At 48.6% G+C, this 24,683-nt stretch overlaps 1 protein-coding gene across 1 annotated transcript in view; it reads right to left on the reverse strand.

Annotated features, from left to right (window-relative positions):
* RAB18 (RAB18, member RAS oncogene family) overlaps nt 1–24,415 on the reverse strand; it is a 190,834-nt gene extending 166,419 nt beyond the window's left edge. Inside the window, exon 1 of the mRNA XM_078663400.1 lies at nt 24,152–24,415. Coding sequence (XP_078519526.1) covers nt 24,152–24,219 — 68 coding nt within the window. The 5' untranslated portion in view covers nt 24,220–24,415. The remainder of the gene's footprint in view (nt 1–24,151) is intronic.
* Nucleotides 24,416–24,683: the final 268 nt, after the last annotated feature.

Raw genomic sequence — 24,683 nt, forward strand, 5'->3', positions numbered from 1 at the left:
TGTGTTATTTTTTTTTTTCGAGTGGGCCTGTTTTGTTCCTTTTCAAAGTGTCTGTTGTTGGAGTTGGCTGCAAGATTCGAGTTCCCACGAGGCGATCAGGTAAGGAGCATTTTGTTTATACGTGATCCTCCCGCTGTCCGTATGCTGTTCATCCCCCCTCCCCCCCCTGTCCGTGAGCATTTTGTTTATAAATGTGTTTTCACTTTGAAAATTTACGTATTTTGTCCGCCGTTTCCCCCCCCTGTCCGTGTGTCTGTTCCGCCACCCTCCCCGTGTGCCCCCCCCTCCCCTTTCACTCTCCGTTGCTTGTGGGAGGGAGACGTTATGCAATCTCGATAAACACATGGCGACGAGGCAAGGACGGCAGGGCGAGATTTTTGCTGGCCCCGCATGTTTACCTCTGAGATTTGTGTATTAATAAATGTTTTGGACGGTGCGCGCGATGGGTGTATGTTTGACTGTATCCCACTTTAAAAAAAAAAAAAAATCCTCTTGCCGTGCCTCTGTCTCCTGACCCCCCCCCCGCCGAGCCCCTGCCTCCAGCAGCGCTTCACTTTGCCCAGTTTTTAGGTTTTGCCTAGCGAAAGCTGCGCTCTGCGCAGCTTTTCGCGCAGGCGAAATCCTGTTGAGAACTGTAGGGTGCTTTGGGTCGGCCCTCGTCATTGATTGGCTGGCTCCGTAAACGGAGCCTTGCCATTGGACGAGGGGCCTGTCCGTCAATGCCGGACCAGACACGGGGGCGTTCCTGACATTCTTTCCCTTTTGCCGACGTCACGCGACGCCGGGAACGCCCCCGAGTCTGGTCCGGCATTGCCGGGACCTGCGTTTGCTGAAGTGTCGGGTTTCTTTGCTAAAATTTAGGATTTGCACTCAGGAGAAATGTAAAGAAGATAGAGGGGTGGAGTGTAACTAAAGTGTGATGTGCGCAAAGAAAACACTGTTGTGCTTGTGATAAATTAATTAAAAAATACTATTACTAATCAAGCTGCTCGTAAATAGAAGTAACGTATTACTCTCCATCACCACTCCCCAGTGCAAGATAATGTGCTAGATTAAATGGTATCGAGACTCTTGCCGCTAACCCAAAGATTCCACTTTGTACTTCAATTACTGAAATACTTAGCAAGGCTGAAACTACAAGAGACAACACAACCTCAATTAATATTGAGCACAAGCTCCAAAAACAAACAGTCAGAAAGTTACGATCTGGCAGCCTCCACCGCCCGAGTGTGAGAAGACGCTTCTCGATATCTGCGACTGAGCCTCTCGTTTGCCCCACGTTTAAAGTAAAAGGGTGAAGTTTGTGTTCTGAAATAAGCAAAAGTGAATGTACTGTCAAACTTCCCTTCAAGCAGAAGTTAATCGCCACAGATCTTCGCGTATCGGTAAAATTTACCACGAACAACGCCGTGAGAGATCCTCAGTGTTCACACTCCGAAGCCTACAATGTACGCAGTGACGTCTGCGGTACATGAGCCGTTTTAAAAGAGCCCGACCAGTGTCAAAGAGTCGACTTGCTACAAAACTATTGTGCCGCGTCTCCATGCACAAAGAGACAGCCATCCGTGCAGCCCTCCCCGGACCAGAGACACTTTCTGCGTTCTAGCGTCCGACCGCACAGCAAGAAGGCGAGGAAGGAACCCACCGCCGGAGTAAACAGCGCCAGAGGCAGAGGTAAGGGAGTTATTAAACCCCCAACAAAGGCAAAACCATTGCATTGTAAATGCTTGTTTTATTTACAATTTGCCCTTCAGACTCCTCACATCACATGTCCCGTTTCCTTGATTTCCAAGTGAAACATTAGGTGAGAGGGCGCTTTGGCAATGACGTGGTAAAATATTCATAATTTTGTTGAAATTCATTGCTAACTGTATCCAAGGCGACAATGCCCTTTCACCCCCACACCCGGCCCGCATTATCATGTTTAGAGTAGGTGGGGGAGGGGCTCTCAGTGGGTGGAGGACAGGGTCGGCAGGGGTCAAGGGATGCGCATGAGGGGTTAATAAGGTGGCCGGTGCGGGTCCTGTTTCTTCCTGCGGCTTTGATAAGCCGAAATTAGAAGCATGTATGCCATGCATAGCAATCAGCCTAGATATGGGAAGCATACACACATTGTATAACTGTCTGCCTATTTTAGCTAAGCCTAAGATGCGGCATTTTTGTACGTTTGAGTATACATTTGTTCAGGGGTGCGCGTTATTTGCAACCGTGCACAATGGATGTTGTCTGCAGCAATGTCCGTGAGCGGCACATCATGGCTATAGTACATGGTATCCTTTTTGATGCTTCAAACATGTATTATTAAATCAGACTGTATGAGCTACTTAACAAGTAGGACATGAGGTTAGTGGGTAGAGTGGGGTCAGAAGGGATTACAGGATAAGTGATGACACACAATAGTGTAAACTGTGACATAATTCTAAACATTGCCGTTCAACAAGCTATGCAGTTCACTCCTTTAATGTTCTACTACCACGCCATTCCTAAGACAGTCTTAGGAGAATCAGAAAAATAATGAATTACCCTTGCAATCAGAACCATACGCACATATCGGGTGTGAGAAACCGTAACATTTATCAAATCATTTGTTGGATACACAATGGAATCTATACCCATTGCTTTCACCAGATGTCTAGTCTGTTTTGTGACCTTCTCACAGCCCCTTCACTACAGTGATTTGATGCATTTAGTTCCGAAGCGTGCAACTATTTTTTGGTGGTATTGTGTGGTTTGGTGAAAGCTGATTGTGCTTGGAGAGGTTGTTCTTCAGTAAGAGGTGTGCAATACTGACACCCAGGCATGAGGAAGAAGTGAGGGTTAATCTATTAAAATATGTTGGAACGGAGGTCTAGGTTATGTTCCCAAAAGAGAAGCCCGTATCAATTTTTGTGCCATTTTTTTGAAGCCTCATTGTCTATTTCTTCATGTGAGTTTTGCTTTATTTAGGATCAGAAGGTGTCTTGGGGTACTTTGTTGCCTTCTGCCTGGCACAGCATGTTGTATAGTATCACCAAAAGGCACTGGATGCCAGTAAGTCCGAAAGGCAACACCAATTGACTTTGCCAATGCTTGTCACACTTTCATCTGGGTATCCAGGTGTAAGTTTAGAAATGCATGGGCCGAAGTGAAAGTGCAAAAACCTGCCCCCATATTTCCTAAAGTTGTGTAGCAAGAAACCTTCGAATGGGAGTGTATTTTCTTTATGAAGAAAAGAATGATGTGACTTTTCACAAATAGTCAAAGGTAATTAGTGTATGCAGTTCTTAATAAGATGTGTTAATCTACTCAGGCCAGTACACACCTAGATACGTGTAATGCCTCATCATTGAGTTTTTGTTCTTCAACGGGCACCTTCAATGGGGGCTCTTTACCGGCTATCTTTTCATAAGCTGTTTGTGAAGTTTAGGTATGTGTGTCTAGGTGTGGATTGGTGTCGTATGTGTAGGGGTGTGAGTGTGATGTTAAAAATAGGACATGGGATACTCCCCAGAGGGAGTGCAGAGTGACTGCTGAGTGCTAGGGAGTGCAGAGTGACTGCAGAGTGCTCGGGAGTGCAGAGTGACTACAGAGTGCTAGGGAGTGCAGAGTGACTGCAGAGTGCTAGGGAGTGCTAGGGAGTGCAGAGTGACTGCAGAGTGCTAGGGAGTGCTAAGGAGTGCAGAGTGCTAGGGAGTGCTAAGGAGTGCAGAGTGCTAGGGAGTGCAGAGTGACTGCAGAGTGCTAGGGAGTGCTAGGGAGTGTAGAGTGACTGCAGAGTGCTAGGGAGTGTAGAGTGACTGCAGAGTGCTAGGGAGTGCAGAGTGACTGCAGAGTGCTAGGGAGTGCTAAGGAGTGCAGAGTGCTAGGGAGTGCTAAGGACTGCAGAGTGACTGCAGAGTGCTAGAGAGTGCTAGGGAGTGCAGAGTGACTGCAGAGTGCTAGGGAGTGCTAGGGAGTGTAGAGAGACTAGGGAGTGTAGAGTGACTGCAGAGTGCTAGGGAGTGCAGAGTGACTAGGGAGTGTAGAGTGACTGCAGAGTGCTAGGGAGTGCTAGGGAGTGCAGAGTGACTGCAGAGTGTTAGGGAGTGCAGAGTGACTGCACTCCCTAGCACTCCCTAGCACTCTGCACTCACTCTGCACTCCCTAGAACTCCATAGCACTCTGCAGTCACTCTGCACTCCCTAACACTCTGCAGTCACTCTGCACTGCAGAGTGTTAGGGAGTGCAGAGTGACTGCAGAGTGCTAGGGAGTTCTAGGAAGTGCAGAGTGAGTGCAGAGTGCTAGGGAGTGCAGAGTGCTAGGGAGTGCAGAGTGACTGCAGAGTGCTAGGGAGTGATAGGGACTGCAGAGTGACTGTAGAGTGCTAGGGAGTGCAGAGTGACTGCAGAGTGCTAGGGAGTGTAGAGTGACTGCAGAGTGCTAGGGAGTGTAGAGTGACTGCAGAGTGCTAGGGACTGCAGAGTGACTGCAGAGTGCTAGGGAGTGCTAGGGACTGCAGAGTGTTAGGGAGTGCTAGGGAGTGCAGAGTGACTAGGGAGTGCTAGGGAGTGCAGAGTGACTAGGGAGTGCTAGGGAGTGCAGAGTGACTAGGGAGTGCAGAGTGACTAGGGAGTGCAGAGTGACTAGGGAGTGCAGAGTGACTAGGGAGTGCAGAGTGACTAGGGAGTGCAGAGTGACTAGGGAGCGCTAGGGAGTGCAGAGTGGCTAGGGAGTGCAGAGTGACTAGGGAGTGCAGAGTGACTGCAGAGTGCTAGGGAGTGCAGAGTGACTGCAGAGTGCTAGGGAGTGCTAAGGAGTGCAGAGTGACTGCAGAGTGCTAGGGAGTGCTAGGGAGTGCTAAGGACTGCAGAGTGACTGCAGAGTGCTAGGGAGTGCAGAGTGACTGCAGAGTGCTAGGGAGTGCTAGGGAGTGCAGAGTGACTGCAGAGTGCTAGGGAGTGCTAGGGAGTGTAGAGAGACTAGGGAGTGTAGAGTGACTAGGGAGCGCAGAGTGGCTAGGGAGTGCAGAGTGACTAGGGAGTGCAGAGTGACTGCAGAGTGCTAGGGAGTGCAGAGTGACTGCAGAGTGCTAGGGAGTGCTAAGGAGTGCAGAGTGACTGCAGAGTGCTAGGGAGTGCTAAGGACTGCAGAGTGACTGCAGAGTGACTGCAGCGTGCTAGGGAGTGCAGAGTGACTGCAGAGTGCTAGGGAGTGCAGAGTGACTGCAGAGTGCTAGGGAGTGCAGAGTGACTGCAGAGTGCTAGGGAGTGCTAGGGAGTGTAGAGAGACTAGGGAGTGTAGAGTGACTGCAGAGTGACTGCAGAGTGCTAGGGAGTGCAGAGTGACTAGGGAGTGTAGAGTGACTGCAGAGTGCTAGGGAGTGCAGAGTGACTGCAGAGTGTTAGGGAGTGCAGAGTGACTGCAGAGTGTTAGGGAGTGCTAGGGAGTGCAGAGTGACTGCAGAGTGTTAGGGAGTGCTAGGGAGTGCAGAGTGACTGCAGAGTGTTAGGGAGTGCAGAGTGACTGCAGAGTTCTAGGGAGTGCAGAGTGACTGCAGAGTGCTAGGGAGTGCAGAGTGCTAGGGAGTGCAGAGTGGCTGCAGAGTGCTAGGGAGTGTAGAGTGACTGCAGAGTGCTAGGGACTGCAGAGTGACTGCAGAGTGCTAGGGAGTGCTAGGGACTGCAGAGTGTTAGGGAGTGCAGAGTGACTAGGGAGTGCTAGGGAGTACAGAGTGACTAGGGAGTGCAGAGTGACTAGGGAGTGCTATGGAGTGCTAGGGACTGCAGAGTGACTGTAGAGATTAAGCTAATGGCAATGTAAATGACAATGCCATTTATTTATCTGTTTTCAAAACCAACACAAATACAAATTTTGTCATTTACAATGCCAATAGCTCTAACTTTTCCAAAGGCGAAACCATTGCATTGTAAATGCTTGTTTGATAGTATGCTAGACTTCGTTTTTTCTGGTTTAGTGTCTCTGCATACTTTTTCACTGTTATTCAGTGCTAAAGTGTAAGTGTTCCTACTGTAAGTTGTGTTATGATTGTTTTTCTATGATTTGTATATTTGATTTACTATTATGTCTCTAGTACAGTGCACTGTGTGCCCATTGACTGTAAATCAAATTCTACTAATGGGTTTGCAGCACTGGTTGCGCCACCCACACAAGTAGAATTTCAAAGGTGTCTCAGACTTGCCACTACAGTGTATGTGGGCAGTTTTTATTACCATGTCGACCTGGAAAGTGCACCCATTTGCCAGGCTCTAAACTTCCCTTTTCCTACATGCAAGGCACCCCTCAGGTAGGCCAAAGGTATCCCCATGGGTAGGGTGCAATGAATGTGAAAGATAGGACATGTACTGGTGTGTTTTACATGTCCTGATAATGAAATACTGTGTATTTAGTTTTTCACTAATGAAAGGTTGTCTGTCACATCATTGGAGCTGCACTGTAACATTTTACCAGTGTAACTTTCCATTGAAACAAGCTAGAGAAATTGAGTTTAGGCTTCCTGAACTCAGAATTTTAAAATACATCTTTAGGGAAAAGAAGATTTTTATATAGTTTTTGAAAATGCCACTTTTAGAAAGCGGACATTATCTAGCTGAACCATCCTGTGTGCCACTCTCTGACTGTTTGTGTATTCACTGTCTGGGTGAGAGTGACAGGAGCTGGGGAAGTGCCTTCACACTAGACCGATACAAGGGGGATTTAGGAACCTGCCACGAAGAAGAACTGGAGAAGCTGTGAGGAGAGACTACCACTTAGTTGTGTGCTTAGCTGTGTTGACCTGCAGTGGCTGCTTCTGTCTTGGGCAGTGAAAGAAAAGGACGCACCTTTTTATAACTTCTTTTTCTGAGTATCAACAAGGGCTTGAGGTAGAGCTTGCCCCTGTTCAAGACATCTCAGAGACAGCAAAGACTTTGCCTTCCTCTGGGTACCTGCATCTGGGACTGTGTGTTTCAGCTGCCACAGAGGGAAAAAGCTACCCAACACCATCAACTATGCCGCTGCAGGCTCAATGACCTGAAGGCACCACCTCACTTCACACTGCAACCCTGGTCTCACCGACAGCACCGTCAGATACCACCACCGAGCCGCTGCTTGCACCATAACCTGTTGGTGCCGCATTTTGCAGCGCCTCGCTTCACAACGCCGTCCTGGTCTCAACGACGACACTGCTGCAATCGGACATCAACGTGCTCATAAGTTACACGGCACACCGCCCCGTCCTACACCACAGTCTTGGGCCATTGACGCCATCGACTCAGATCGTCAACCGACGCTGCTGCCTGCACAGCCACCTGTGGACCCCGCACATTGCATTGCCCTGGCTCGCAGAGCAGCCTTAGGCCTACCGAGGACAGTGCTTCGGCAAAGACGAGGGCGCTGCTTGCACCGTGACCTTTCAGCACAGTGACGAGCACTGACCGACTTTGCACTGCAGCCCTGGTCTCAGAGACACCGTTAGACAACCATCACTGAGCCGCTGCCTGCACCGTGACCTGAAGGTACCGCACCGCTCCACTTCACACCGTAGCTTTGATACCTGCCGGCGCTCCTGACTTCAACCTCACGAAGTTCGACCTGCACGTGTGTGACTTCAAGGGCCAGGCGACTCCTGCACAGACCTCCGGAACAGACGCCGGCTCTTCGGAGCTCATTGCGAGGTCCCCCGACGCTCTGCATTTCTAAGATATTGTTTTGCGGGTTTTCCTGACACCTTAGCCAGTATGGGACGTTGCGGCTGGCCTGCACCGTTGGATTTATTCGCTCATCATGCTGAACTGCAGCATCGACTTCAAGGAACGGTATTTGAAATCTAATTTTTGCATTATTCGTATCTTGATACCTGTATGTTGGATTTTTTTCGTTTTGGTTGTTTTACACAGATAAATATGGGCTATTTTTCTAAAGCTGGTTTGGTGTGCTTTTTTAGTGCTTTCATGGTATTACTGTGTGCTATGTGCAATTGCTTTACACCATTGCCTCTGAGGACTGCTTGTGCCAAGCTACCAAGGTGGTGAGCAGGGGTTATTTTAGAAGTGTAACTCCCTAATCCTGACTAGGAAGAATGGTCACTACTTGGACAGGGTAACAAACTGCCAACTAGAGAACCCCATTTCTAACAAGGTCTTAAACTTATAAGCAAGAGAAGGGTGAAGAGGAGAGAGGGGGAGGTAAAGCAGGAAGACTGGAAGGAAATAGGGTAATGGGGAGAGGCAGAAGGGAGGATAATGAGAACAAAAAGAGGATGTTGATGGAGAGAGGAGCGTGACCAAGAGAGAAGGGCAAGAAACAGAGAGAAGGCTAAGAAACAGAGAAAATGGAGAGGAAGACATAGAAGAGGTGGCGCGAGAAGGGTGAGGTGGAGCGAGAAGGGTGAGGTGGAGCGAGAAGGGTGAGGTGGAGCGAGAAGGGTGAGGTGGAGCGAGAAGGGTGAGGTGGGGCGAGAAGGGTGAGGTGGGGCGAGAAGGGTGAGGTGGGGCGAGAAGGGTGAGGTGGGGCGAGAAGGGTGAGGTGGGGCGAGAAGGGTGAGGAGGGGCGAGAAGGGTGAGGAGGGGCGAGAAGGGTGAGGAGGGGCGAGAAGGGTGAGGAGGGGCGAGAAGGGTGAGGAGGGGCGAGAAGGGTGAGGAGGGGCGAGAAGGGTGAGGAGGGGAGAGAAGGGTGAGGTGGGGAGAGAAGGGTGAGGTGGGGAGAGAAGGGTGAGGTGGGGTGCGAAGGGTGAGGTGCGAAGGGTGAGGTGCGAAGGGTGAGGTGCGAAGGGTGAGGTGCGAAGGGTGAGGTGCGAAGGGTGAGGTGCGAAGGGTGAGGTGCGAAGGGTGAGGAGCGAAGGGTGAGGTGCGAAGGGTGAGGTGCGAAGGGTGAGGTGCGAAGGGTGAGGTGCGAAGGGTGAGGAGAGAAGGGTGAGGAGAGAAGGGTGAGGAGAGAAGGGTGAGGAGAGAAGGTGAAGAGAGAAGGGTGAGGAGAGAAGGGTGAGGAGAGAAGGTGAAGAGAGAAGGTGAAGAGAGAAGAGAGAAGGTGAAGAGAGAAGGTGAAGAGAGAAGAGAGAAGGTGAAGAGAGAAGAGAGAAGGTGAAGAGAGAAGAGAGAAGGTGAAGAGAGAAGAGAGAAGGTGAAGAGAGAAGGTGAAGAGAAGGTGAAGAGAGAAGAGAGAAGGTGAAGAGAGAAGAGAGAAGGTGAAGAGAGAAGAGAGAAGGTGAAGAGAGAAGGTGAAGAGAGAAGGGTGAGGTGAAGAGAGAAGGGTGAGGTGAAGAGAGAAGGGTGAGGTGAAGAGAGAAGGGTGAGGTGAAGAGAGAAGGGTGAGGTGAAGAGAGAAGGGTGAGGAGAGAAGGGTGAGGAGAGAAGGGTGAGGAGAGAAGGGTGAGGAGAGAAGGGTGAGGAGAGAAGGGTGAGGAGAGAAGGGTGAGGAGAGAAGGGTGAGGAGAGAAGGGTGAGGAGAGAAGGGTGAGGAGAGAAGGGTGAGGAGAGAAGGGTGAGGAGAGAAGGGTGAGGAGAGAAGGGTGAGGAGAGAAGGGTGAGGAGAGAAGGGTGAGGAGAGAAGGGTGAGGAGAGAAGGGTGAGGAGAGAAGGGTGAGGAGAGAAGGGTGAGGTGAGAAGGGTGAAGAGAGAAGGTGAAGAGAGAAGGTGAAGAGAGAAGGGTGAGGTGAAGAGAGAAGGGTGAGGTGAAGAGAGAAGGGTGAGGTGAAGAGAGAAGGGTGAGGTGAAGAGAGAAGGGTGAGGTGAAGAGAGAAGGGTGAGGTGAAGAGAGAAGGGTGAGGTGAAGAGAGAAGGGTGAGGTGAAGAGAGAAGGGTGAGGTGAAGAGAGAAGGGTGAGGTGAAGAGAGAAGGGTGAGGTGAAGAGAGAAGGGTGAGGTGAAGAGAGAAGGGTGAGGTGAGGAGAGAAGGGTGAGGAGAGAAGGGTGAGGAGAGAAGGGTGAGGAGAGAAGGGTGAGGAGAGAAGGGTGAGGAGAGAAAGTAAGTTGAGGCACAGTTATGGGTTTGCGAGGTCAGGAGAGAGAAAGTAGGATACGGTGGAAACAGAGAGGGTGAGATGAGAGAAATAAGAGTGAAGAGGAGAAACTGAAGGGTCATACGGAAACAGAGGCTGAGGTGGAGAGTAGGATGAGGTAAAGAAAGAAGAGTGAGGTAGGAGGAAGTAGACAGTGAAATTAGTGGGACAGCAAGGTGAAGTTGAGAGTGAATTCGGAAAAGAAGAGGGTGAGGTGGAGAGAGCAGAAGAGATCAAACCTATACATTTAAACTTTTAGATTTACTAACGTAAAACTAGCAGACAGAACCCTGCAATAGGTATGGTATGCAGCTCACACCTGTACAAGACCACCCAGCATGCACAGACCCATCTCTCAGACACCGGCAGTCTCTGGACAAACCACTCATCTTTATGGCCTACAGATTCGTCTTCATGGCCCACTCAGATCCCAGATCCTGGTGCAGGGCCTGTATGGAATATTGTGATGAAAACTGAAAAGGTCATACCTGTCCTGAGATAGCCCCACTAAATACCTAAAAATGTAGGCCTCATCGAGAGGAAAAGAAATAGTAACATTCACGCCTATTACAAACATTGTGGATTCGACCTCAGAGCCTTACTGGATTGTAGAAAATGAAATTCTTCCAGGAGTTGACAACATAAGGGTGATTATATCATAAATTGCACTTAAGATGTAAATGTTAACCTATTAAAAATCAATATTAAAAAAGTATACAAAAGAATCATTGCACTGCGCCATGTCACAACCATTGGTGAGAGTACATTTATTTTTGGGAGGGTAATAAGACTCCTGGGCCAGCAAATCCAGATAGAGGCACAGCATCTCCTTTTGAATTATTATTCTGACAGGTTGTGATCAACTTTGGTAACCTCCTCCCTCCTTCACTACACATATCTTCCACCTAACCTACAAAGCCCTTCACAATCAAGGACCAGCATACATCAACCACCACATGAACTTACCCAAACCCTCCAGACACCTGCGCTACACCTCCCTCCCTCCCTCTCCCTCGCACACACCCACTGCATTCGCAAAAGCAAATCTGGAGGGCGCTCCTTCTGATACCCCGCTGCTAAGTCCTGGAACAACATTTCCCTTCACCTTTAGATCTCATCCTCACTCCTTGAATTACGGAAGGGACTCATGATCTGGCTGTTCAACTGATTCCACCCAAAGCAGCAAGGCCCTCAGTCCCTGATTACCCTCGAAGGTGATTAGCCGCGTTATTATAAATCCCGATTGATTTAAACTCTGGTTATTTATGCCCCCTGTTTCAGTAGGTTTTGTTGCCGATCCCTAACACTCGATACAAAGGTGGGCGAGGGGGTTGAGAGGGAAAAAGAGGCTATGTGTTGCTCTGGATTGGTGCCAGAGTGCAATATCTGGCACTTTGTATGTAAGCTGCAGGCTACGGGGGTACTTTTAGATCGGAATGGGCTAGCATGACCCATACCATGGCCCCTAATTGTGGCATTATAGAGCATTGGGTTAGTTTGTACTTTTTTCCAGGGTAGATTATGGCTTCCAGTCCAGTCATAGTGGGGGGCAGAACCCAACAGCAAAGACTAGGGTGCAGAATCATACTGAATTAAAAGGTATTAAATACAATCCTTAGGTCAAGAGAGCCTAAACGGTCTCAAATGTCATCTACGCAGTGCTTAAATAGAAAGGCTTCCCTGGGTCACACACACTATTGGAAGGCAGGAAGGATAAGGTAAGTGAAAAGGGTGTTTTGGATGTCAGACAATTCTTTTTTTTAAGTTTGAGTTTATTGGGGAAAGAAAAACAAAATCATAAACAGAAAATGAAGAAACAGAAAAAAATCATAAACCATTAAATTACACAATAATAAGAAAAATGTTATGGCTAATAACTTCAAATAGATAAGTAAAAAGGCAATCAAAGTCTCATAAGGAGAGAACGAAGCAAGCATAGTAAGCTGCAAACAAAAATACATTAAGCAGTATATTAGATGCATAATAAGTAACAATACATAATTGATAATAAGTAAAAAGGCAATGTGAGGCTCAGGGTGGTTTTTGTACTTCAACGGAACTGGCATCAGTGGTGGTGACTGAGGGAGCAAATGAAGAGAGGTAATTCACCAAAGGAAGCCAAAGGAGATCTCTTTTAATTGCCAAGGAAATGGGGAGACATAGTTAGTGTCTAAGCGGTGATTTATTTATTTATAAAGTTTTTTATAGCGCGAACTTGATCCCGAAGGATATCAGAGCGCTTTACAATTTGAGGCAAAGGTATCAAATTTACTGCTGTTGTATTATTGTTCTGACCCTTGATGTTAGCATGATGACTGAACTGCATCTAGTTAAAAAGACCATACCCTTTATAACTGGAGGAACATACAGTGATCCCTCCGGTTGCAGCTGCTTAATTTGGGGTACATGGGCACACAATCGGTTACTCTCGCCTGCCGTATGGGCCAAATAAGTATAACCCAGATTTTTTTACTGCTTTATGAGGAGATATAATTAAGGTGGGATCCACTCACATCATATGGGATCCTCTCACATCATATTGCCCTACGTTCCTCCCTAGACAGGTCCAATCCTCTCCCACAGCACTATAACAACACACAGGATGTCCTTTCGCAATTATTTCTTGACCCCGGGCTTCTAGATGCGTGGCGGTATGCCCACCCATCCACCAGAGAGGGCACTTTTTACCTAACCTGGTCACGCTTGGATTATTGGGTGTGTTCTAGAGGGGTTAGCACTTGGATACATTTGGTTGAGCACATAGCTCGTACGTACTCTGACCATGCACCTGTGAGCCCAGTGATCACGCCACACTTATTTAATAACGACCCCACGGTGTTGGAGACTTGTACCAGGGGCACTATTGGATGCGGTTTTTCAGGCAGAGATAGGTGAAGAGATAGCGGGCTTTTTTGCTAGAAATAAGGGCTTGGTTACGTGTGTGGATACGGTCTGGGAGGCTTTCAAAGTCAGTATGCGTGGCACATGCATGTCCAAGAGCTTTGGGGGTGTTACGGGATTTAAGAAACAAGCATTTACAATGCAAAGGTTTCGCCTTTGGAAAAGTTTGAGCTATTGGCATTGTAAATGACAAAATTTGTATTTATGTGTTGGTTTTGAAAACAGATAAATAAATGGCATTGTCTTTTACATTGCTAATAGCTCTAACTTTTCCAAAGGCGAAACCGTTGCATTGTAAATGCTCAACCCACGTGGAAGTGGTCAGATGTTGCATGGTGGGCCCTAGTGTGTCTCAACACACTCTTGTGGCGCACGGATGGTTGGGGCCACAGATGCCAGTTGAACCTACAAATGCAGGCAGAAATGAGCTGCCTGCAGAGGAGGAGGCCTAATGGTGTGGCTGGGACATTGGTGCAAGAGACTATGTTAGTCAGGGTCCCTGGTCAGGCTGCTCACTTGCACTTTCTTGTCATTGTCATGTCTGCTAATTCATCTTGGCTGGTCCTAGTGTGATGACAGCTACACAGTCTCAGAAGGACTGATACGTCGGTCGTAGGATGTTCTTTTCTCTCTGGGGTGCTTCCAGGGCAAACAAGCAGGCAAGCATTGAGGTGAGAGGCAGAAACTCTCCTCCCAGCTGGAGAGGACCAAGCAGCACACAGCTGAGCGCCACCTCCAACAAGCACTAGTCAGGCCCACACAGACCTTCACATTGTTTCTCTTCTGTACTGGCTGCCCTTCAGTTCAGGATGCTGACCACCCATTCTGCTTCCAGCGAATGAGAAGCTTTGAAAATCCAAGTGCGCAATGCCTTAGGAAAAGTGATTTATGCACTTTCCCAAGTCAACATGGGTGATTTTGACTTAGTGGCAAGACCTGTGTATTCCACCCAAAGTAAGACAGTCATGACTATCCTTTGAGTAGGGAACCATCATTCTGGAGTCGTGTATACCTCGACTGGCTATCATAGCCGTACCTTATCGCATCATTACAGAGCAAATGATCACAGTGATGGAATAGCATAAAGAGATAGGGAGAGAGATAGAATACAATGAGGGAGCAGTCCAAAGAGACTAGGCTAGAATGAAAATTTAAAGAAGCGGTCAGTGTAAAGCGAAAAGTTCAGGACTTGGAGGTTGATGCAACAGAATAGTGTAAAGAGACAGAGTGAGGATAGAGCGAGATTGCAATGACGGAAGGAGACAGTCACGGTAGAAATTGCAGCAAGGGAATAGGATCAAGAGTCGGACAATGGTAGGACAGTGGTAGCACTGAGGGAGCTATATTAAGATACAGGCGAGGGTGGAGGTTGCAGTGAGGGAGCTGTAAAAAGAGACAGGTGGAACATGGGTATTGCAGCGAGGGAGCTGTATAAAGAGACAGATGGAACATGGGTATTTCAGTGAGGGAGCTGTATAAAGAGACAGGTGGAACATGGGTATTTCAGTGAGGGAGCTGTATAAAGAGACAGGTGGAACATGGGTATTGCAGCGAGGGAGTTGTATAAAGAGGCAGGTGAAGGATGGAAATTGCAGTGAGGGAGCTGTATAAAGAGACAGAATGAGGATTGTGGTTGAAGTGGGGTAACTAGTTTAAAGAGACGAGGCAGGCTAGAGATAGTGAGGGAATTGTGCACTAATACTGGTTGAGGTTGGCGATTAGTGTGAGGGATTGAAAAAAGAGACCGTGAGAGGGAATTATAAGGAAGGAACAGAAGACAAGGTGAGAATGGGGATACACTTGTAAAAGTGGAGTATTAAAACCAAGGAACGAAATGATACTGAGTGAATATGAATAATCCAGTGACGAAATAGAACGGAAAATGAAGAACAGGATAGCCAAAGAGTTAGTAAGACAAACATGCTGCGAGAGATGAAAAGATAGCGGGGCATTGAAAGACGCACCGAGCTAAAAGGACAGACTGTGGATTAGGAAAATTAAAAACTGCTGAAAGATGAACATCGAAAATAGACATTATTGTCTATAAAAACGTATGCACCCGCACTCACCGACTGTCTTCTGGCGGGCGGGGCTCTCCTCCTCACACAGGAGCCTTGCTCCCTGCAGCACTCCTCCGGCGGTCGCTTTGGGGCCGCGGGCGGGGTTCCTCTCCTCCTGGGCTCTCCTAGATGCAGCAGGGCTCCCTCGCATCACGGGAGCCCTGCAAACCGGCCGCCATGCTTCTTCTTTCTTCCCCCCGGGCTGCGGGGGCGGGCACTTCCGGCCGGCCGCGCTGGGATTGGCCGGCCGGCCGGCCAACCACTTCCGGGTCGCTGCGGGCAGCGCAGCGGCCCTTCTCCTTAGGTAGGCAGGCGGGGGCTGATTTTTACGGGCAAATGCCGGGTGGGCACCGGCTCTAGATAACCATCAATCGGGGCGGGAGTGGACACGGGGGGCGGGAGTGGACACGGACGGCGGGAGGGGGCGGGAGAGGACACGGACGGCGGGAGGGGGCGGGAGAGGACACGGACGGCGGGAAATGTGCACAGGACAGCGAGGGGGGGGCGGAAATGGACAGCGCATCAGTGAAAGGGGAGGGAACGGGAAAAAACGTAACTCCGCCCTGGGAAAAAATCTCGGGAACGCCCCCGAATCTGGTCCGGCCTTGACGGACAGATCTCTGTTCCAATGGCTAGCCTCCATTTATGGAGCTAGCCAATGGGACAGGGGGGCGTATTCCATTCTCCTTACTGGAAATCAAGAGATTTCTCTGGAGGCGGAGCTAAGAGCTCCGCCCTCCAGCGAAACCTAAAAATCTGCGTGCTCTAGGAATTGAAATTAAGAAACTAGAACTCAGCATGTGGAGCGAGACGTCGGGCGTCCAAAGGCCACCCCTGCGAGAAAAAATAGCAGACTACACCTCTACAGCAGATCGGGAAGCCAAATTTCGGGGTAAGTACTTTATAGCCAAAGATCTATTTGAAGGAAAGAAACACAAGTACTAAAACCTTCCTCCTTCACATATTGATATGCAGCAGGGGGTCATTCTGGGTGAAGATCTGAAATTTTAAAATCAGATAGACAACATCTACATAAGCTGCCTACATCAATGCTCTTAGCTTCCAAATTTAATGCCACTGTTCTCTTAACATCGTGTAGCAGTCAAAATTAGTTAAACAATTTACACCCAGAGTGACTAGGACGCTACCTTGTATGTCACACATCATAAGAATACTTTAGCCCCGTTGTAGTTAGTGCGGCATGCTGGAGCTAAGCTACTTGAACTATTATAGCTGACAAAGTGGATCCGCAAGTTAAATGCAGGGGCAGCCGGCACGAATTGGGGGTGATGGGACAGCATAAGGGGGAGGGAGGGTTTGAGGGGATGGGGATAGGGGGAGCAGGAGTGGGGGAGAAAAAACAGTCACCTTATCGCCGTGTCTCACCTCCATGTCAGCCGTAACAGGAAGCACCCAAGCACCTAAGCCAATCACAACACAGCGTTTTGATTGGTCTGAGCACAGTGGTTCGGAGTTTAAATGGGAACTGGGAACCTAGGTATGTTCTCCACCCAAGCTGTAATTCAGCCTGGGTGGAGAACATGCAAAGTGCGCATGACCGTTTGGCCAGCCCGAGACGGCCAGCCAAACATTCATGTGCACTTTACAGAGTGCCAACCACTCCTCCCCTGCTCCGTCAGCAGCCCCACCAAGCTTGCAGAAGGAAAAAATAAAATGACAACATCAAGTTATCGTTTTATTTTTCTTTATTTGCACACCTGCAAAGCAGTGGGTTGACGCGCCTCGGCCTTAGTGGAGGAGCCATCCTGATTAAATGTTTACCACCGAGCTGTGCTGCTATCGGCAGGTCAGACGTTTGTATTTCAGTAAGGTCAACTCAAGCGATTCATTCTGGTTAATTGTATGTCATTAAAAAAAGTCAAATTAACTCATATTACAGTGCTTATAAATGGCAGAAGTGGGACATATTGTACTAAAAAAAACAAGCTATTATCAAAAGAAGGGACCATGCCTTTCATGCACAGTCATAACTGACCAGGTAAAGATGGTATTTTAGAGTTCACATGTCAGCATGGCTTAACTCCACTGTGTCTAGTAAGGCATGTGCTAAAAGAAACTGGAGCTAACCAAAATCAAGTGCAGATCCCTTGTTGGAAGATAACTTTCAGCTGCAAAGTATTGGAATAACTTGCTGTGTGGAATTTGGGTAAGCCAACCACTGCTGCCATTTAGAAAACACCTGAAGAAGTGAGTGCAGGAGAATAGACCACTGTAAAGAGATCTGTTGGTTCTAGAATGCTATATACATTTACTGTGATCTGAGGTGCTTATAATCAGCTTCTCCCATTCAGCTCCAGGATGACCAGGCTTGGCAGTTCGGGCAGGGCTGTTCCCATGCGGAGCAGGGTCAAGACTGATTTGCCTATGGCTTGATCTAAACTGGGGTGGCATGGTGAGCAAAAGAACAATGGATTTAACCCAGATCTTTTGACTGGGGGTGAATGTTTGATTTGTTCGGCATTCGGTCCATCATTTGTGTGTCTTTTGCTTTCTCGCCCTAAGTGCGCCGGGTATGAAAAGCTGTGGGTCCCGGGCTGACCGTGATAAGGGGTGATACCCTGGTCCCAGGATGCTTGTTTCTGGTCCAGGAAGGACCTGGCTTGGCCGTTAGGATCGGACTGTTTCCATGAGGAACAGGGTCACGACTAATCTGCATATGGCTTGGTCTAAAATGGGGTGTCATGGTGAGCAAAAGAACAATGGATTTAACCCAGATCTCGTGACTGGGGGTGAATGTCCGATTTGTTCCACATTCCGCCTAACATTTGTGTCTCATTGCTTTTTCGCTCTAGATGTGCCAGGTATGCCCAGACATGGGTCCTGGGGACACTGTGCCACTGGATTCAAGCTAGACTGGCTGATAAGGGGCGATACCTTGGTCTCAGGATGCTTGTTTCTGGTCCAGGGAGGACCTGGCTTGGCCGTTCGGGCTGGACTGTTCCCATGAGGAGCAGGGTCACAACTGATTTGCATAAGGCTTGGTCCAAACTGGGGTGGCATGGTGAACAAAAGAACAATGGACTTAACCCAGATCTCTTGACTGGGGGTAAATGTTTGATTTTTTCCACATTCCGTCCATCCTTTGTGTGTCTTTTGCTATTGCGCTCCTGGGTAGATAAGATAGAGATTCCAGCATTCGGTGCCTGAGGCTTGAGCCAGGCAGTTACATTTCTTTTAACTCCTTTGCTAGAGCTGTTTTAAAACTTTTGTACCTTGATTGCACTTCCCCCTGTGTCCTTTCCCCCCCTGCACCCAGCGCGCGGATTTAACGCGACGCTGATTGTCTTTTCCGATTTTGGGTCAAGACATTTTTAAAATTGAAAAAGTAACCCTGATCTTCTCTTTACTCACCACACCCAGCGCTACCTCCCTCAGAGGGTCCGGCCGATCTTGGGGCTGTTCGACCTGGGGTTAGGGCAGAGCTAGTGCGGCAGCCATCTTGGGCAGGGCTTCCTCCCTTGGGGCGAGAGGAAAGACTTTAAAAATAAACGGCTATGACTCCGCGCAGCGGACGCGCTCAGCGGGCGCGCCGTCATCGCGCCGGAGTCAAGCCAGAGTCCTGCCCGTCTGCGCCCGTCCGTGCCAGGACGGGACCAGGGGCTACTCTATCTGCCCCTAACCACAGAACATACTCCCGTTCTGACTTACTGGCCTTACAGACCTCCTCCTGAACCTTGGCTCCAATCTTTAATTGCCAAGATGCTCTTTTAAAATGTCGTGCTTGTGCCCTCACTCTTGATTCTATCCCGGCGGTCACAGACTCCCTGTCCTCTTCCTTCTGGACCACTACCCACGCCACGAATTTTGCCCCCTCTAATATGCCTACATCAATTTCTTCTATGGATTTTATCAGCATAAACTGCCCATCTCTGGCAAAACATAAAAGAGATATTTTTGATCTTCTCGATTCGGCAAATCCTGCCGCAATGTTTGTGACAGAAACCTGGCTTAGCAATAGCTCTGGTCCTGACATTGCTATGGCTCTTCCTAATAACTACACCTATCTGGGGAGAAATCGTGTGCTCAAGGAGGGTGGAGGTATAGCGATAATTTTTAAAAGAGAGTTTTCTTGTAAATGGGAGGACTTAGATTTCCCAAATTGCGAGGCTGGCCTTTTTAAACTTTCTCTCACCCCGCATTATACTTTGACTGGAACCCTGATTTACCGCCCCTCGGGTTCGGCCAATACATGGGCTTCGTCCTTTCCCGAGCTCATTGCCCCTCTTATTCTACAAGCCACTAACTTCTTAGTAGTAGGTGACCTAAATATTCATTTTAATCTCACATCCTGTCCCATTAGTATGCGTTTACTCCAGGACTTAGCTGCCCTGGACCTTCACCTACACAACTCCGGCCCCACCCATAAAGCTGGTAATTTATTGGATCCCATAATCTCAAACCTTGACTGCATCACTCACCAATCCTCTTCTCCTGTCATTTGGTCTGACCACTTTATTGTCAACTTTTCTATTAGGTTACCAGCTCACAATAATTCCTCTAGCTCTCACCCTCATAAAGCTAGTAGGAACTGGAAACGTTTGGATATAAACAAACTAAATTTTTGCCTCGACAACTCCAAACCAACGTTTCCTACTATCTCTACCAAGGAGTTATCTGTGGTCAATTCCTGGCTAAATACAGCCTTAGATTTGTGTCTTCCCACCCAGAGGAATAAGTCACAGCTCCATCATCCACCAGCCCCTTGGTTTAATGACTCTTTGCGTCAGGAAAAATCCCATTGCAAGAAATTGGAGCGCATATGGCGTTCTGACTATTGCACACTTAAGAAATCAAACTATAAGGCTGCCCTCCAGGCTTACCACTCGGCCTGTGACATTGCCAGAGCTAATCATGCTAACAGCACCATACTTAAGGCCCAAAATAGACCTAAGGCTCTGTTTAAATTAGTAAAAGATCTTTCTGGCATGTCCTCTGCTCCAAAAGGCCCTTCTTTGGATACTTCCCAATGCAATGTTCTGGCTGAATTCTTTTTGGATAAAATCGACAAAATCTATGCTATCCTGGACGCCACTCCCAATGTCCCTACTATCCCTGAGCCCGTACTTCCTACCCCCTGCTGCACTGCTGCTGATGACGGTATTCATACTACCTCCCCAATTCATTCTTGGGAGTCGATATCTCTCCCGCTCCTCCGTAAATATTTACATGAAATAAAATCGGGCTCACCTCTTGACCCTCTGCCCCCTCAAATAATGGGCACCTTGGACCCAGACCTGCTTCAGATCATTTTAGACATGCTGAATGCCTCACTGGAGGAGGCTACAGTCCCCAATGAATGAAAACACGCGATGGTGGTTCCATTGCTAAAGAAGGCCAATGCAGATTCTAATAACCCTTCTAATTTTCGTCCTATTTCTCTCCTTCCCTGTTATTCTAAAATTCTTGAAAAACATGTGAACTCTCTTATCACCTCTTATGTAGAATCTTCTCACCTCCTTCACTGCTCTCAGTCTGGGTTCAGGGCTGGCTTCTTCACGGAGACTACGCTTCTTGGTGTGTCTGAGACCATCAGGAAACAGGTGGACAATGGGGAGACTGTGGCACTCATCTTACTTGATTTGAGTGCCGCATTTGACACCGTCTCCCACTCCATCCTATTGTCTACCTTGCAATCCGTGGGGATTGATGGCACAGCTCTGGCCTGGATTGCTAGTTTTCTCTCTAATCGCACTTTTCAAGTCTTTTCCTCTACTTCTGTTTCTTCTATCTATTCTTCCCCTCACGGTGTTCCCCAAGGGTCGATTCTTAGTCCCCTCTTCTTCAATCTTTATGTGAGACCGCTTGCTTTCTTGGCAGAGCAAGCGGGTCTCACAATATATTCCTATGCTGACGACACTCAAATCGTCTACTCACTTTCTACCAAAAATCAATCGCCTACATCCTCCTTGCAGTCTGGCTTGGAACAGATCTCCAACTGGATGCAGAGACATAAACTAAAACTCAATGGGGACAAAACGGAGCTGCTCCTATTCGGTCCCAATACATCTTTGTGGGGCCCACAACATTGGCCACCACAGATGGGCCCGTTACCTACCCCTTCAGATTCAGCCCGTAATCTAGGGGTTCTGCTTGACAACCAGTTGTCACTGAAGCAACATGTTGTAAAGGTCTCTGCCACCTGTACCACCATCATCAGGTGGCTTAGAAAAATCACATGGATGCTTCCAGTGGATACCCTGAGAACCGTGGTCCAAGCCCTTGTCATCTCACGGATGGACTACGGGAACATACTACTTCTGGGCGCCTGTAAGGAGGTATTAAAGAAATTTCAGGTGGTCCAGAACATGGCTGTGCGCCTGATATGTAACTTACCTGCTAGGTCTTCGGCCTCTACCCATCTGCGCAAACTGCATTGGCTACGAATTGAGAGCCGTATCAAATTTAAAGCCCTTTGCATGATGCACCGTATTAAAATGGATAAAGCCCCGAAATATCTATCTTCCTTGGTCCAGCAGTATGTTCCCTCTCGCACCTTAAGATCTTCTACTCAAAACAAGTTTCAAATTCCACGGGTCAAGCGAGCCAAAATGGGTGGACGCTCGTTCGTCTTACAGGCTCCTTCCTTATGGAACTCTATGCCCCAATTTTAGCGCTCGGAAGTCTGCTATATGACATTCCGTAAAGGCATCAAGACCTGGCTTTTTAACATGTAACTGCCATGCCTTTGGTTTTTACACTGGCTCATCTTCCGTTAGCTCTAGCGCCGGGAAACCTCCGGGTAGCTGCGCGCTCAATAAATGTAGTTATAATATTAATAATAATAATAGACCGTCCACTGTGGTATACGTAGGGTTTAAATTAGGCTGCTGCTATTGTACAGCCGGGTGGACAAATTGGAAATGCAACTGCATTATATTGGTGCAGGGTATTGGGGGGTGGAGGGGTTTGGTTCCGTTTAATGGAACCAAAACCTTTTTACTTGGCTTTTAGGATCGCCTGACAGACGTACTACTGTGATGCAAGGAGTATAGTCTGGATCACATCTACTTTGCATCTATTTATACCAAAGGGGATGATGGACGGAGCTTTGGAGCAAATCAAACACTCGCCCACAGCCAACTGATCTGGGTTCAATCCACCATCACTCCCTAGCTCACTCCACCACCCCAGCTCAGACACGGCCACATGCAAACCAGCCCAACCCTGTGCCTCATGGGAACAGTCCAGCCCAAACTGCCAAGCCATGTCCTCCCTGGACCGGAAACAAGCATCCCGGGACCGGTCTCGGGTTCACAACCCTCAGCAGCCAGGCTATCTTGAATCCAGTGGCCAAGTGAGCAATGGACCCACGTCTGGGCACATGCTGCCAACCTAGGGTGAACAAATCAATACCGGTCCAGGGAAGACATGGCTTGGCAGTTCGGGCTGGATTGTCCCCATGAGGCACAGGGTCAGACTGATTTGCATATGGCCAGGTCTGAACTGGGGTGGTGGAGTGAGATAAAGAACGGTGATGGATTAAACCCAGATCAGTTGACTGGGGGTGAGTGTTTGTATTGTCAACGCTCCGTCCATCACCACCTTTGGTTTTTCTTTGTTTGCCCTAAGTTTACAGGGCACGCTCAGACGTGAGTCCCCTGCCCACTCTGCCACTGGAGTCAAGCAAGCCCGGCTGAAGACGGCTGTAATGCCAGAAACCGGTCCCGGGAAGCCTGACTCCGGTCCAGGGAAGACACGGCTCGGCAGTTCGGGCTGGACTGCTCCCACGAGGCACAGGGCCAGACCGACCCGCACATGGCCATGTCTGAACTGGGGTGGCGGAGCGAGCCAAAGAACGGCGATGGACCAAACCCAGATCAGTTGACTGTGGGCGAGTGCCCGACCCGCTCAAGCACTCCGTCCATCATTCCCTTTGGTATCGCTTTGTTCGCCCTGAGTTGGCAGGGTATGCCCAGACGTTGGTCCCTTGCTCACTGTACCACTGGATTCAAGATAGCCTGGCTGATGAGGATTATGAATCCGAACCCGGTCCCAGGATGCATGTTTGATTTGCTCAAGCACTCTGTCCATCATCCCCACTGGTATTGCCTTGCATCTAGTTAGAGCATTTCTCACTATTATTGCAATATATGTAGTATATCCAGGGCACAGGATTCTAACCTTGAGGTCAGCCCTACAGACTCTACTGTGGCGCATGGGACATTATTCTGGGCTAGTCCTAAAACTCTGGGTAGGCCTTATAGGTCTACTGCAGTTTCCTGGGGTTATATTGGGTACCTACCCCATACTTCAACTTTGTCCCTAAAAGTTTTAGTACTGCAGTGTCTGGTAAAATTCTGGTTGACCAGTTTTGCTTCCTGGGGAGGCTTCTTGGACCTATTATTGCACCTAGTTTGATAGCAGATTCACTCCCTAGGCCGGCTCTCTGTATAGTCTCAGCAGCTGATAAAATCTTACAAAAAAAAACTTCGAAGCCTCAACCAAGAGTTAGTAAAAACTCTATTAGAAACTAAAATAAAACTCTAGCTGCCCGGCTTGCCTGCTGAAGATGGTGTACGTGTGAACCTGTTGCTCTGCGCTGGTTGCTCTGCCAGCCTGCATAATTGGTGGTTTGGGGACGGTCCTGGAAGCTGGGAACAATCGCATGGTAGTGGTGGGCACATCCGGGGATGAATATCTGAAGACCTCATCTGGGGCCAAAAGTGACTGCCAGAGCTGATACATGTAAGCAAACCCTGCCCCCAAGATAGAGATCGGGCCCTGAACTACGCTCTTGTAGCCCGGCTGCTGGCCTGTGCCATGGGAGAGAAGACTGTCAACCTGAGAGCGGTGGAGTAGAGCCTAAACATACTGCCCCAGGTTACAGAGGCACAAGGTGCTCTAGGACTAGAGTGCAGCAAGTTCGGTGAAAACATACTGCATTATTGGCTTGCTTCCAATTGGAGGTAATAAGGAGGATGGCAGACAATTCTGAGAGAGACACTCACCAGACAAGTTCATCGACATCTAGCCAAGCAAAATCAAGACTGTGAGAAAGAGGATAGGGGTGGTTCCGGTCGGACTCTGGAAAGGGGGTCAACAGGGTTTCCATTCCCCAAAGAGCAGGGCCGTATCTACCGAGACTAATGCAGGCCAACGCTCTCTCATCAACCCCATCCACACCATGCGAAAGACGCGATGACGAAGCCACAAAAGGCCGGAGCTGGGTGATACCCGTTAAAAACGAATATACCGTAACAGCACGGTCCCACCTCACCTGGACTTGCCCACTCCGCTCTCCCCGATTATAAGAATCTTCAGGGTGGTCAGAACATCCTCGTCCATTCTGGGCTCCTGACCGCCGCACCCAGCAACTCCTGCTCAGTGCCCAGGGGGTCGCGCGCACACAACACCGTGACGTCTTCACCCTTCAACTACAGGGCTCGAGCGCGCACGACCCCGTTTTGTTTATCTCCTGTCAGTTTCGGGCAGTTGTACTTCTGCGCCTGCGCGAACCCGGCTTCTTACGACAACGAAGTGTATCGCCTGCCCCTTTACCTGGCGAAATAAAAAAAGGACTTGAACAAAAAAAAAGTACATTTGATAGGCAAAGTCATGTTTATGAATCTGCCATGTTGCAATTACTCGTTAAATAGTTTTGAAATTATTCTTGTCACTTTCTATTTTTAAAATGTGGTGCGAAATATGCCCAATCAAACTGTTTAAAAGAAATGCAAAATGCAAGCTGTCATGTTTCCGGACTATAGCTCGAATCAGTTTTTTTTTTCAAGCTGTTTTTCGCTATTTTT

This window comes from Lissotriton helveticus, chromosome 10 (assembly GCF_964261635.1).
Source record: "Lissotriton helveticus chromosome 10, aLisHel1.1, whole genome shotgun sequence".
In the NCBI taxonomy this organism is placed as follows: domain Eukaryota; kingdom Metazoa; phylum Chordata; class Amphibia; order Caudata; family Salamandridae; genus Lissotriton; species Lissotriton helveticus.